Source organism: Leuciscus leuciscus, assembly GCF_965113295.1.
Source record: "Leuciscus leuciscus genome assembly, chromosome: 1".
NCBI classification, from domain to species: domain Eukaryota; kingdom Metazoa; phylum Chordata; class Actinopteri; order Cypriniformes; family Leuciscidae; genus Leuciscus; species Leuciscus leuciscus.
In genome coordinates, this window is record NC_138725.1 from 58,597,361 (window position 1) to 58,612,734 (window position 15,374).

Genomic DNA, 15,374 nt, shown 5'->3' on the forward strand with positions numbered 1-15,374 from the left:
CCGTGGTGAAAAATCGTACTGACTTTTGAACAGTAGTGTACTTCTGATTGGCAATGGGATGTAGCAAAAGATGGTCATGGTAATGACGTAAAATAAATTCTACTGACCTATCCATGCAGTAGCCTATCTAATAATATAGCCTTTCATTTAAAATATACTTCTTTGTTCAGTTCATATAGATATAGTCTGTTACATAAATTTGTACTTTAGATTTATATAATGTAAATCATTGTGTGAATTTAATAACAAGTTCATTTCTGTATTATTTAATGTGTTAATTTTAAGTAAGTTGCTTCTGTGGACTATTTATTCTATGCTATAAAGTGGAGTTTAGTGATTGTTTTGTGATTGGTGGTTTTGGAGCATCTCTGACTTCACTTCAGGTGGTTCTTTGATTTCTTCTTTGGGAGCTCTCATTATTAAGGTTCACAATTCGTCTGGAAATTTGACTTGAGCTGAAATAAAAATTAATATTTTTCCAAGACAAACAAGACCCCTGCTTAAAAAAAACCCAAGAAGCACCTGAAATAAATCTGTAAGCCATTGCAGCAGACTACATACACAGTGTTCTCCTGAAAGTGGTTTCATGTGTCCATCAAACCTGATCATCGATCCTCAGAGGGGAACCGGTTCCTCTGCACCTCTATTTGCTCTGTGTCATGCGTAGGACTGACTCCATAAACACAAGTCATGCTGCAGAGTCCCAGTGCCTTCTCGTAGCCCTCTTAATTAAAGTACTTTACTTTGTTTTTATTTCTCTCTCCACTTCTGCTTCACCCCTCCTCCCCCCTTCTCTCTCGTTCATCTCGCTCTCCCCCAGGAGGAGGGCAGGATTAAATTGGATTCTAAATGATCCAGAACCGATAGAGCAATTTCTGCTGCCATATTTTCATCCTGCGTCCCGCTTTAAAAACTCTCCCCATCCACTGTAAGGAGGCTGTCGGTGCTTCTTTGTCCCCGGGGACGCCCCAAGCACGTCACCCTCCCCACATTCCGGAGGGGCGCTAAATGGAGAGAATGTTGAGTGTAGGAGTGGGGGGAGTGCAGGACAAAACACAAGGAGCGCCTTCTCGCCCATTAAGGTGCAGAAAATGAGAAAATTGGAAAATGAGAGACAGGGTTGTTCAACCTCTCATCTCGCTGCCACAATCTGGCACCCTTTTCTCTTTCTTTCACTCCTGTTCCTCTGCTCATATGTGAGATTCTTCAAAAAGATGAGAGTGTGACTGCTGCCCGCATATCAGTTTCATCTCTCTAGGATGCACGCAATCTTTTGTGAAACATTAATACAGGCTCATATAAAACTGCCAGAATCTGGGCAAGGATTTTTCAGGGGCGCTTTACCAGCTTAAGCTCACCTTGCCTGAAATCACACAAGTACAGGTTGAGGACAATTTTAGGTCAAAATCTATATGTTAATGTGCATTTACAGTTTTGTTCATAGGCCATTAACTCTTTCCCCACCAAACCCAGAATTTTCTGTGTTTCCACTGTTATATGGTAGGGGGCGCTATGACACATCTTCTGAAAGAGTGATGAATCTCCTGATCAAAACATGTGCGAAGACGACGCAAAAACAAGCGATCTTATATGTAATCATATGAATACGTAAAATATTGCGATCATTAACATTAAAGAGCATATAAATCAAAACTGCCCAATGTTACTGAATGAAATGTTGACCCAGGACGAGCTATAGGACTGTGCAAGCATTAGTGGTGTTGATGGACTCAATCTACTCCATCTATGTTATGATCATCATTCTGAATGAATGCATTCTCAGCTTTTTGCTCAATGTTGCTTTTTTTTAAGTCCCTGTAAAGACAAAAAAAACAAAAAAAAAACTAAACACATTAGAAATGTTAGAAATGTATTGCTAAAACACATTACAAAGACTGTGAACTGAAGTACTGAATCGTGGAGTTAGACCGTTAAGTTTTTCACCATTGCTGTGTTCAGGATCTTTAGGGCGGGGCTAAAACGGTGGCTCGATGACGCACTGGAGCCACTGAGCTCCTGGCCCCGCCCCTACTGTCGATGACGCACTGGAGCCGTTGAGGCTGCAGCCTACAGTTTGCTAGCTAGTTATGCCTTCGTCACGGAAATGCGTTTTACCTGGATGCGATCACTTACAAAACAGATCGGTGTCCTTATTTAAATTTCCCAAAAAAACTATCATATCAAGAAGAGGTGGATTAATTTTGTGAAAAGCCACCTTGATGGAGAGCTGAGGATCACCACCAACACCCGCCTCTGTATAGTGATCATTTTACACAGGATAGTTCACTGATAATCCGCTGTTATTGGTGAATGGGGCCGAACCAACAATCTCTCGCCTCGGCCTTCATCCTCCCGTCACGCCGACAACTGGTGCCATCATCGGCAGTGCGTGCCCGCGAGTCAAATATCCTGCGAGTGGGCATGGTTTCAGCGCAGCCAGCGGACACGCCCCCAGCGTTTGAGAGCAGAGAATACTGCTCATTTTTTGCAAGATTTTGATAGCTTATTTTATTTACTTGGTGGCTTTCTTTATCATTCAAATTTGGCTGGGGGGCTAATAACAAATTTTTTGTGCTGTGACAAACTCAGAACACATTTAATTTGGACTGCAAGCTAGAATAAAACTTTTTTTTTTCAGAGGGTCTGTTCTTTCTTTTGATATATTGCATGTTCAGATATTCATACAATAAAATATTCTGGGGTGATCAAAAACGCTGGTGGGGAAAGAGTTGAAAAACTTATTTTAATGATAGCGATTTACAGTTCACAGTGAACAAAGAAAAAAGAAAGCATTTACTATTGTTCCTCAAACAAGCAGATATTTTGTGATGAGAGTTTTAAAGGACCAGAAAAGAAAAAAAAAAGTTCAGTCATCATTTACTTTCTTTCCAAATCTCTCTTGTTCAACACAAAAGGTGAATATCCCTGACAAACTTTGCATGCAATAGAAGTGGATGAAGACTAGAGCCACCAATCTCTAAAACGACAAATTTAAGTATCATAATACGGTCCAAATATTTTGTGATATATACACACAAAATTTAAAATTTCCTTGAAATTTGCCCCAGTTGTCCTTGGCAGTTGATTCAGTTCACAAAACGGAAGATTTGTTCATGATCCAGTTCTCGAGTTTCACTCACTAACTCACTCAATGATCAGTCACAGTGGTTAACAGCTAAATGATGGGGAAGATTTTCAGTCTGTTTGTTACACAAATCAATCATATGGCTTTGAAACACCCAAAATATAGAGCACAAGTCATATAGTCACTTATATGTTGCTTTTGCATCCTTTTTGAAGCTTAAAGGGGTCATCAGATGCCCATTTTCCACAAGTTGGTATGATTCTTTAGGGTCTTCATGTAAAGTTTGGTTTGTAAACGTTTGTCATGTTAAAGTACTTTTTGTTAAAATTCCTCACTGGTTGTGTAAAAACAATTTTTACCTCCTCAAAAACAGCTCTGTTCACAGCGACCCGTTTTCGGTGCATGTCTCTTAAATAATGAGCAACTGCTCACCCCGCCCCTCTCTTCCATGGGGGGTGTTGACACAAGACATGTAAAGTGCTGCCTTGGCAGACAGTATACAAATGGCTGAGGGCGGAAATATGCTAATATAGGACAGCCCACGGTCATGGGCGGAGCATAAGCAATATGACATCATATTGCTCAGAAAATCCAAACGGCTTGATTATTGAGAGTGTTTAGACTTTGAGGATAAAAAAAAAAAAAGGAGTGAATGGATTGTTTTCATTGTATGGTGGTTGTGTCCACACACTGCAAAGACACATTTATATGCAAATACCATATAAAAGTGAATTTTGCATCTGATGACCCCTTTAAAAAATACAGCCTTCATACATTGTAAATTGCATGAAAAACAGCAAATGGTACAACATCTCACTTTGTGTTCCATGGAAGAAAAGTGTGACATGATGGTGAGTAAATGATGACAGAATTGTGTTCAGGGAAAGCAGAAAGTTTAGTTGCACATTAAAATGTTTCTCACCACACAAACAAACAAAAACTTTTAGGGCACTATTTCTTCTCTATACACTATAAACTCCATGACCCTGTGAGCTACAGAGTTCACCGACCTAACGCACACATACCCACACTCTTATCATACATATTGATCTTTTCAATGTAACTTTGTATATTTATAAAAATGTATAAATTCGTCGGGTTTTAACATCCACGCCAGCATATCAGAAATGTTTTCCCTATGCGAATAACAAAACCACCTTAAAGAAATACACACCCCCAGCTATGAATAATACTTGGTTTAAAAAAAAGGCAGACACTGAAATCAGCCATGAAGTTGCTCCGTCTGAGCGAGTGAAATTCAGTTCCACTGAAGGCCAAAACCTCTGTAACTCTCATACACCAATCAAACAAGACAGCCCTAAGGCCATCACCCCCAAAAAAATCTCAATTAAAACACTGTCGCCTTCCTCAAATTTAATATTACAAGGGGAAAGGTTCACATTGAATGTTATTACTTTCACAGAAAATACAAGACCATTCACACTTTCAAAGGCATGCTAGTCTGATTAACTCTGTTTTGCAGGTATCCACGTCTGTAGCATCTAGAGCTCCCTAAAGGAATCAAGTGATACTACTGTGCTAGTTTGCAAAAACACTCTGATTAAATAAATGTTTCATAAAACAGTAAATGTGATGAGTATGCGAGAAAGAAATGTGTATTTCTTTTTTTTAAAGAGATCAAATTATACACTAGATTACAGTTGGGCGGTACGACGAAATACACTAAGCAATTTTAATTCACTGCAACGATATAGTTATTTTGGCTGGAAAACCAATGTAAAAAGAGTTTATATATTAAATAATAATAATAAAATACTTTGGCCTTGTTTCACAGACAAGGCTTAGACTAAGCCAGGATCAGGCCTTAGTTCAATTAGGACATTTAAGAAGCTTTTATAAACATGCCTTAAAAAAAAAACACATCTTACTGGTGTGCATCTTGAGACAAAACAATGGCACTTATATATTTTAAGATCTGTCAGTGCTAATCGCTTTCAGTTCAAACAGCTCAAACATGCATTTTAGTCTGTGACTAGATTTAAACCTTGTCTGTGAAACCAGGCCCGTTGCATAAACATAGCCATTATTCTAATATGACCCACTAGCAGTTAGTCAGGGACAGTCAGTATTACTTTTCGGTATCAAATAGGCCAATCTACGTTTTTATGTAACTGATTTAAAAAACGTATGAAGAAAAAAAAGTGATGTCTAACTTGTAAGACTAGTCTTAGAGGTTCATGTAACAGGTTTTTTTTTTTTTTAATTAATGAAGTACCTTTAAAATGGTCATTCTTTTTTGGGAACTTGGACATAAACCAACATTAAAAAGGCAGTAAATATCTACCACACCATGGTCTAACTGTATTTTACTGCTCAGCCCTTCACCAGATATATAATATATATAATATATATATATATATTAGGGGTGTAACGATATTCAAACCGAACCGACAAACCGCGATACAACAGCCACGCTTCGAACCGCGATACTCTCATGTCGAACCGAACGCGCCCCGCCCCCTGCTGCCCCGGCCCAACTCTCACATCACTTTGTCACAAAACTATTTTTTTCTTCCTTGACATTTGATTAAATAGTTATTAATGAGTACACTTTTAACAACTAATAAGAGCTGTAGTTTTACTAAATATTATTATAATATTATTTACTAAATAAAGTGCATGTCACGTGATTTGGGTGATCGATCACGCTCGAGAGTTTACATACGCACTTCAGGATGGCAACTCCGCGGCATATTGAGATTGAAGACCCTCCGGTCACAACCACTGACTGATACAGCAGCAACAGCAGCAGTGCTGATCACGAATCACCGACACCTGTCATCATCCAATATGATGACATATCACAGCATTTTTTAATCATCGTTTTGAGACAAATCATTGTTTGTTTTGCGAACATAATCCTCTGCCGTCTGGTCGCTTCCGCTTCAAGCCGGACTCGTCTCGCGCTAACGGTAATTCCTTTTCACTGTCCACGTTTTGATTTCGGCAAATCAATTTTAGCGAATGCAAACAACGTGATTATTGTTCATGAGTCCAACATCCAGCCACGCAAGAAAACATGTAATCTACCTGAGGGAATAATATGCTCACAAAACATTTCTGATTATTATTCATGTTTAAGACTGGTTTGTTTTTTCCCCCCCAAGATTCTATGAAGAATGTAAAGATCATAAGATATTTATTTGAAATAGAAAGCTTGTGTAACACTATAAATGTAGGCTACTGTCACTTTTGATTAACGTAATGCATCCTTTCTGAATAAAAGTAGGCAATTACTTTCTTTAATTTCTTTCCCCCCAAAAATTATCTTACAAACCTCAAACTTTTGAACTGTAGGCCTATGTATAATGTTAAAAAAGCTTTCTATTTCAGATAAATGCTGTTATTTTGAATGGTGGTTTGTTTGTAATGTGACATTTTGTTTGTATGACTTTACAATAATTTTTAGAATTAAATTGTACATAAATAGGTTAAGCAATACAAATGTGTTTGTCTGATAACCTTTTAAACATATACTTAACTGTCTGCAGACAATGAAATGATGTACATTGTGCGATGCAGTACAAATATTTTGAGTGTCCCTTGTTTTCCTATAAAGAACCACGATTGTCCCGCATTTTACTTTTCTGAAGTTGGCAACCCTACTCAGGTGTGCAGTTTATTTCTGACTAGTCAGTGGAGGCATTTATTTCATTTTAGTTAACTCAGGTGTGCTAAGTGCTCTAAAGAAAGGCTGAAGCCACTGTATAAAGTTCAGATAATAAAGTTAAAGTTAATCTAGCGTTATTATTGCTGGTGCCCTGCCATGAACCCTGCCCCCACAGCAAACAGAACCGAACCGAACCGAACCGTGGCTCCAAAACCGTGATATGAACCGAACCGTGGCATTGGTGTATCGTTACACCCCTAATATATATATATATATATATATATCTTTTTTATAATCTTTAGAGTTTAATCAACATCTTACCCATAGCTTTGGTTTCCTCGCCCTTGGCGTTAAGGATGGAGAACTTGAACTTGGCCCGAACCTCACTCTTAGGACAGCTGACCAGGAGAAGATAGAGCGACAGATAATCTTTACTCTCTTCATCCAGACCTTTTGGATTCACTCGCAAACACCTGCTCAAAAAACAAAGAATCTTACATCAGCAGATAGTACGGTGGCCGAGAAGGGTCACAACACATACAAACGCCACAACAACTACATATTCAGAAAACACATACAAATTCAGAAAACACATACAAACGCCACAACATCTACATATTCAGAAAACACCTCCAAATTCAGAAAACACATACAAACGCCACAACAACTACATATTCAGAAAACAACTTCGTCGATTTCACATCACGTACGCTGCAAATATTCACAGCACGAGCAAATAGGGAAACGAACTGCAAAGACACAACGGAAATGTTTCCAGGGGGGCCATAATCAGTGACGGACCCGCATCCATCCGGTTGTCTTCGCGCTATCTGAATGTGCACTTATAAAATCATAAGCATCATAATAAAAGAGAAACACTTACCTCTTGTAGCCATAGACAACAAAAGCGCACGTTCACAACCGGATGGATGCGGGTCCGTCACTGATTATGGCCCCCCTGGAAACATTTCCGTTGTGTCTTTGCAGTTTGCAGTTCGTTTCCCTATTTGCTCGTGCTGTCAATATTTGCAGCGTACGTGATGTGAAATCGACGAAGTTGTTTTCTGAATATGTAGTTGTGGCGTTTGTATGTGTTTTCTGAATTTGGAGGTGTTTTCTGAATATGTAGTTGTTGTGGCGTTTGTATGTGTTGTGACCCTTCTCGGCCACCGTAAGATAGGCTTTATTTCATTTTAAACAAATAGAGTTTATCTGACCAAAACATTTATGTAATGCAAATCCAAGTGTGCTCCTTCCCTTCATACCATTTGAGCTTGTCATTGGCCCCTGAGGAGAACGTAGAGCTTTTGATGACCTCGCCCATCTCCTCCCGGCAGAAGCTGAAGTTGTTGATGGTCCACATATAGGAGAACTTAACCACTTTGATCTGGACAAACACAAACACAGAAGAAAGAAGATAACAGACAAGACGCTTCATTCTTCCATTTATTCATCTCCCCTCCCCTCCACCCTTTTCTACATTAGATCCACAAGTGTTGGCCAAGACATCAAAAAGCGACACATCAAAACCACCTTTTATCTTAATGCGCTCTGACAACAAACAGGATGGGGAGAACAAGGAATAAAAAAACCTCAAACAAAAACACTGGGGGAGAATGAAGGCGAGATAAATGAAGGCATTAATGGAACATGTTTAACTAGTCGTGGGGATTCTGAACACGCTGGAGGACCTTGTGAAGTCACACACACTCAAAACACAGAGAAGATAATGGCCATTACATATTTTTACACACTGACAGATCTTTTTTTATACGTTTATTAAAGAAATGAATACTTTTTTATTCAACAATGGTGCATTAAATTGGTCAGAAACTTTTAGATTTCTAAATTCTGTACTTTCTATTCATAAAAAAAAATTATGGTTTCCACAAAAATATTTAACTTTTTTTAGCAGCAGCAAATCATCATATTAGAATGATTTCTGAAGGGTCATGTGACAGTGAAGACTGGGATAATGATGCTGAAAATTCAGCTTTGCATCACAGGAATAAATTGCATTTTAAAATGTATTCAAATGGAAAACAGCTATTTTTAATTCTAATGATATTTCACAATATTATTGTTTGGGGTGTATTTTTTATCAAATAAATACAGCCTCAGAGAGACCACCCCATAAGAGACTTCTTTCAAAACCTTTTTTTATTTGTATTTTATCTCACTGCCTCAGTAAAATACAGTGTACCTAAAATACTTCAAATGCAGGCCTTGGAAAACTCTGCCCATCGTTCACAGCATTCAATATTAGTTCCACATTATTCTATCTATAATATATTATTCTATATTATTGACTGTATTTAAGTTTACATTAATTACTTCCATTAAATACAAATTAATTAATAAATGTTAATTTCTTTGAATAAGATAATAAGTGAATAAAGACTTTGGATTCTAAAGCGATTATGTTTTCAGAAGACTTGATGGTGTTTTGGTCCTTTTTGAAGAACTGTATGATTTTGTTGAATGAAAAAGTACAACGTGAACATTCTGATAAACTTCATTTGTGTTCCACAGGATAAAATTCACAGGGATTTGAAACAACAAGGGTGCTCCAAGGGTGTGTTCATTTTGACCTTTAAAATGCTATTTCAAAACTACTTTTAATTACATTTTGCAAAGAAAAAAAGTATGCCAATCCCACATGGGCCTGTTGATTGGACATTTATCATCATCACATGAGGCTTATTATGTGTCTGGGACACCAGGATGCTCAGATCTGCACCTGGAAATCTAGGGTGCATCTCAATCAGCTCTCTAGCTTCCTAGGTCGTGAATCAGTATATCATGTACATGTATTCGGGCACTAGTAAGGACCCTGGGCTCACTACACACTGGGACACTATTTCCTGCGACATGACAACGTCCTCATTGTACAACATCACTACTGGGGATTTATGAACAACAGCAGAACTGATATCTTTCTCAAATTACTTGTTAATGTTATTTAAAGTACATTATAAATACTTTGCTTGTTACATATACGTGCAACATTTCAGCCGTAAGTAAATTATAAATGTTAGCTAGATTATGTTCATTACCTGTCTAGAGATGTTTATGCTGAAATATAATAAAATTATGTTTTTTATTTCTAAAAACCATCTATCGTGTGCCATTATGTGTAGTGATTTGGCTCACATAATTTATGTTTCGTGCTTGATAACTTCCGTTAAGGGAACACAGTGAGCATCGATACTCCACATGAGGCTGAACTAGGGAGCTGATTGAGACGCACCCCTAGTTTCCTGCACACTTTAGTTCCAGTCTTTCACCAACACACCTGCCTGTAATTTTGAACTGAACCCATTGAGTTCGATTAACGTGTTCAGGTGTGTTTAATTAGACATGCAACTCACTATGAAGGTGGACAAGCAGAATCAAGCACCACTGATGTAGATTCACAGACCCAGAACCACACACGCACACACACACACACACACACACACACACTCACTCACTCACCTGTGTGTAACACCAGCTTTCGGCCACAGGGCCGCTGGTCATTTCAGCAGGAGGGGGCGGACTCGGCACCCTGGACATCGCCAGTTTTGAGCGTGGGGGTGGGGCAGGGGGAGGGTCACTACGCCAGCCACCGCAGAACGTCCCCGTCAAAACGCACACACGTGATTACTCACTCAGAAGCAAATACATGCACACGCACGCATGTGTACTTCACAGCCGCCGCCAGGATCCGGGCACACACTCGTGTTCAGCGTAACCCAGAGAACATGAAGGGAATGCAGGCAGAACCTTGAAGTGTTTTTCTGTGAGCTGTTCAGTTTATCCTGTAGTAGAGAATACAGAGAGCAGAAACAGATTGATTATTTTTATCAAACTCTTGTAGTGAAAGGCTTTAAACTTTTATCTCAGAAATTATGCTGGGCCGCTAATGAGCTACATCACTTGAATGAATTGTTTATTGTGAGAAAAGTAATATTATTATAATATTAGCCTATAAATAAATAGATTTACATTTGTTATATAAATTTGAACAGAATTACTATTAATAAACACTACAATTACTGTGCGTTCACACCGCCGCCGGAGAGAGCGTCAAAGTGGCCGGAAGTCATTCATTTTCAATGAGAGCCGGTGGCGAGCTCCGGCGAGGGCGGCACGGCGCGTCTTGGACGGTGAGAGCGGCGAGGAGAGTTGAAGTCAGGTAAACTTTATAGTAATAAGCTATGATGCGGTTCGGAGGCAACCAATCAGAATGTAGAAGTCCTCCGCCTTAGAGGATTCCAGAGAACGCAATCCTGTAAACATCGGTCTACTTCGATCTACGTCAGCGCATCAGAGCGTCCCCGAATGTTTCTCCGGCATCGTTGGCAGGGCGGCGAGAGCGAATTTTGCCACGATCGCCGTCTTGTTAACGTACGGTGTGAACGTACAGTTACTACTATTATTATAAATGTCTGCAGTTCATGTATATAAATAAATCATATAAAAAAAATTATAAAAGATTTATTTTATAAATAAATGTGTTAAAGTCATGGTAAGTGGAGAGATTGGACAACTGATTCACCATAAACATCCACCTTCAGCAAATCAAAAACAGACAATTCCAGACTGTTCTTTATAAAAAAGAAAACACCTGATTTGTTGATTTTGCACATTGACAAACAGGTCTACCATCTTTCTTGAACATATGCACAAACCACAAAAATATGCAGAATCAAACAAACCACCAAATAAAGAGGGATGTTTGATCTCCATTTTGTTGATCTAGTTCAGTACGTCTAAGTAAGTACTAATGTAAAAGCCAGACCTCTGAAGCACCATCAGCAACCACAGCAAGTTTAAATCTGTCAAAGCAACATGCTTATAATGCTGGAGGGAAAAAATATTTCTTCTTTTCCCCTTGTGTGAAACAGCCCTCCTCTCTTGTCCAGAAGAAAAGCACATTCATCATTCTATTGGCTCTCTTGTTCATTTCCCCTCAACCCTCTGAACCTTAAACCTTTTCAATCTTTTTTTTCTTCAGATCAAAAAATAAATAAATAAAACAGAACCTCAGGACTAATCCTTATTTTTCTATCCCTGCTGCTAATTAAGGCACTTTAATCGTTAGCTGGATACACCCCAGCCATTAATGAACTGACCAGAAACACCAAACTAGCCACTTGTCTAACAGTACAGTAAGTCATTAATAAGGCTAATTAATGGATGTAAAAACAGTCCGACAGAAGCAGGACTGATAACCAATTAAAGCAACAAAGTACATTTCTTGCTTTGTGCATGACATTTATAAATGTTTAAAGAACACATGGTCATGGTTAAAGATCCTCATGGTCATGAGCAGGGTAGAACCGTCTTTATTAAAAAGATGTCACATGTAGGTAACTTTTTAATTTACTTCACAGAACAGTGAGATTTTCTGCGGTCAGATCACAAAGTTATGAAAAGTTGAACATTTACTAGACATGTCGACTGGGGGACCTTTGATTTTAACCAAACTTAAAAAAAAAAAATACAAGTATTATCTTCTCTTTTCTCAATCTGAAACGACCTAATCAACCTTTCATTTCTCATTCCTTTCTCCATTTTTACCGTCTTGCACTCCTCTCTCCCCTTTCTCACTCAACCTGCACGTCCCTTCGTCTGTGAGCGAGGGAGACGGAGACGTTTCTTTCCCTTAATTAGCATCTGATTGAAAAGATAGACCATGGCCCGGCGGAACCTTCCGGAAACTGTGCAGCGATTTGAAGAAGACAGTGAGAGAGAGTACATGACGGAGAAAAAAACGAACAAAGTGCAAAACAAAGTGTATTGTGGGAAGGAGAGAGAAAAAAAAAAACATTAGGAGAATGAAAAGGTCAATTCAAAACTTTTCAGAAGTACAGAGCAACTCATCCATTTCCCACCCACACACTAGGACTGGATGATACAGTCAAATTACAACCCAATATTTATATATTTGCTCTAAAACAGCTTAAAGGGTTAGTTCACCCAAAAGTGAAAATTATATCATTTACTCAACCTTATATAGTTCCAAACCCATAAGACTTTCGTCCATCTTCAAAATACAAATGAAGATATTTTAAATCTGAGAGCTTTCCATTCCCAGCTACGCAACTACCACTTTGACGCTTCAAAAAGTTCATAAAGAGATCGTAAAACTAATCCATATGAGTCGAGCAGTTTAGTCCAAATTTTCTGAGGTTACTCAATCGTTTTATATGATCAGATTTCATGTAGTCTTTTATTCACATATAAACATTGTTTAGCAAACATAAACAAAAGCTAAACTGATCCTGCTTGATGCACGAGAATGAACCTAATTGGTTCTTGCTGAAGCTCAAACGTGCTGCGTAACACGAGAATGAACCTCATTGGCTCTTGTGGAAGCTCAAACGTGCTGCGTAACACGAGAATGAACCTCATTGGCTCTTGTGGAAGCTCAAACGTGCTGCGTAACACGAGAATGAACCTCATTGGCTCTTGTGGAAGCTCAAACGTGCTGCGTAACACGAGAATGAACCTCATTGGCTCTTGTGGAAGCTCAAACGTGCTGCGTAACACGAGAATGAACATCATTGGCTCTTGTGGAAGCTCAAACGTGCTGCGTAACACGATAATGAACATCATTGGCTCTTGTGGAAGCTCAAACGTGCTGCGTAACATGAGAATGAACCTCATTGGCTCTTGTGGAAGCTCAAACGTGCTGCGTAACACGATAATGAACCTCATTGGCTCTTGTGGAAGCTCAAACGTGCTGCGTAACACGATAATGAACATCATTGGCTCTTGTGGAAGCTCAAACGTGCTGCGTAACACGAGAATTAACCTCATTGGCTCTTGTGGAAGCTCAAACGTGCTGCGTAACACGAGAATGAACCTCATTGGCTCTTGTGGAAGCTCAAACGTGCTGCGTAACACGAGAATGAACCTCATTGGCTCTTGTGGAAGCTCAAACGTGCTGCGTAACACGAGAATGAACATCATTGGCTCTTGTGGAAGCTCAAACGTGCTGCGTAACACGATAATGAACATCATTGGCTCTTGTGGAAGCTCAAACGTGCTGCGTAACACGAGAATGAACCTCATTGGCTCTTGTGGAAGCTCAAACGTGCTGCGTAACACGATAATGAACATCATTGGCTCTTGTGGAAGCTCAAACGTGCTGCGTAACACGAGAATGAACCTCATTGGCTCTTGTGGAAGCTCAAACGTGCTGCGTAACACGAGAATGAACCTCATTGGCTCTTGTGGAAGCTCAAACGTGCTGCGTAACACGAGAATGAACCTCATTGGCTCTTGTGGAAGCTCAAACGTGCTGCGTAACACGAGAACGAACCTCATTCTCGCACATCAAGAAATATACAAAAGATGACCGAATTTTCATTTTTTGGGTGAACTAACCCTTTAAAAGAGTGATTTCCTGATTGGTGAAAGAATAATTTCAAATGAATAGTCATTTCAGCCAAATAGATTTAAAATGTTGAAGTATTTAAAAACATCCAAGACTTGTACACAAGGAAGAATATTTAATAATGTATATGCCGTGAAATAATTTAATAATAAATAGTTATAAAAGCATTAGCTACACCTTTTTAATATATTAATAATCTATGACACATCTTATCAAAGTTGTGTGCACGCAATACACAATGACAGAACATGTCATCGGAAAAGCACTAATTAAACATCACTGTTTCAGCCTAAACTAATTCAGACAAAACTTTTTGCTGTTTTGGCCAAATATTTTCAGCTGCAGAAATTTCACTGTATCCCTGTAATCGATTCATTTAATAGATGTCAAACTTACAAATTCACCAAAACTGCAAGTCAAACTAAAAAAGATATTATAAAAAGTTTGTCTTTTTACTCTCATGTGCAATATATTACCCAGCCCTACTTCACACACTGGAATTAATGTTCAGAGACAATATTCAACACCTTGCAACTCATTATTATCAGTTAAACCAATCTCTCTCTTTTTTTTCCTCCTCCTTCCTGTGTGCTATTTGTTTCTGATGAAAAACACTTGTGGCATTTTCACTCAGTAAAACAATAAAATATTAATCATTCAAGTCGGGGAACAAGTTGGTGTCCATTTGCAATTCAAATTACCACCAACTTCCTGGCAATTAATTTCCACGCGCGTGTCTCCCATCATGTGTCTCCAGTTATCTGCATTCTGAACTTAATTTCCACTGGTCTTTGTATCATCATCATCTATCGGCTCTGTCAACACAAACTCACCTTATGGCAACATATCACTCACGAATCAGCTAACTACCTTTCTGCACTGAAAACACAAACAGACACACAAACAACAGGTTACACACCATGCCGTAACAAGTAACAAGCAGGCCCACACAGAATCAGCTTGCACAAAACTCCACAGAAATCTTCTACATTTCCACAAAGTTGGAATCATTCACAAAGTTTTTAATTTAATTGTTTTTAGTTACCAATAGAAGCACAGCACTTTCGGCTGAATTTAACATGTAAATCCATTCCATAGATTTCCCCCCTAAATCAACACAGAAAATCCTCAGATTCCGTCTGGGCCAAGTAACAGGCAAGGATACACACACACACACACACACACTACAGATGTCAGAGAGGTATGAGAGAGGGAATCTGAGCTTGCAGGCACACACCAGATCAAAGAAACAGCATATTTTACATGTGATC

At 38.8% G+C, this 15,374-nt stretch overlaps 1 protein-coding gene across 3 annotated transcripts in view; it reads right to left on the reverse strand.

Annotated features, from left to right (window-relative positions):
• spop (speckle type BTB/POZ protein) overlaps positions 1-15,374 on the reverse strand; it is an 80,869-nt gene that overhangs the window by 28,074 nt on the left and 37,421 nt on the right. For all 3 annotated transcript variants that reach the window (XM_082184121.1, XM_082184123.1, XM_082184122.1), the window contains 3 exons: positions 10,194-10,516; positions 7,982-8,103; positions 7,038-7,189 (listed from right to left, as the gene is read on the reverse strand). In XM_082184121.1, coding sequence (XP_082040247.1) covers positions 7,038-7,189; positions 7,982-8,103; positions 10,194-10,271 — 352 coding nt within the window. In that variant the 5' untranslated portion in view covers positions 10,272-10,516. The remainder of the gene's footprint in view (positions 1-7,037; positions 7,190-7,981; positions 8,104-10,193; positions 10,517-15,374) is intronic.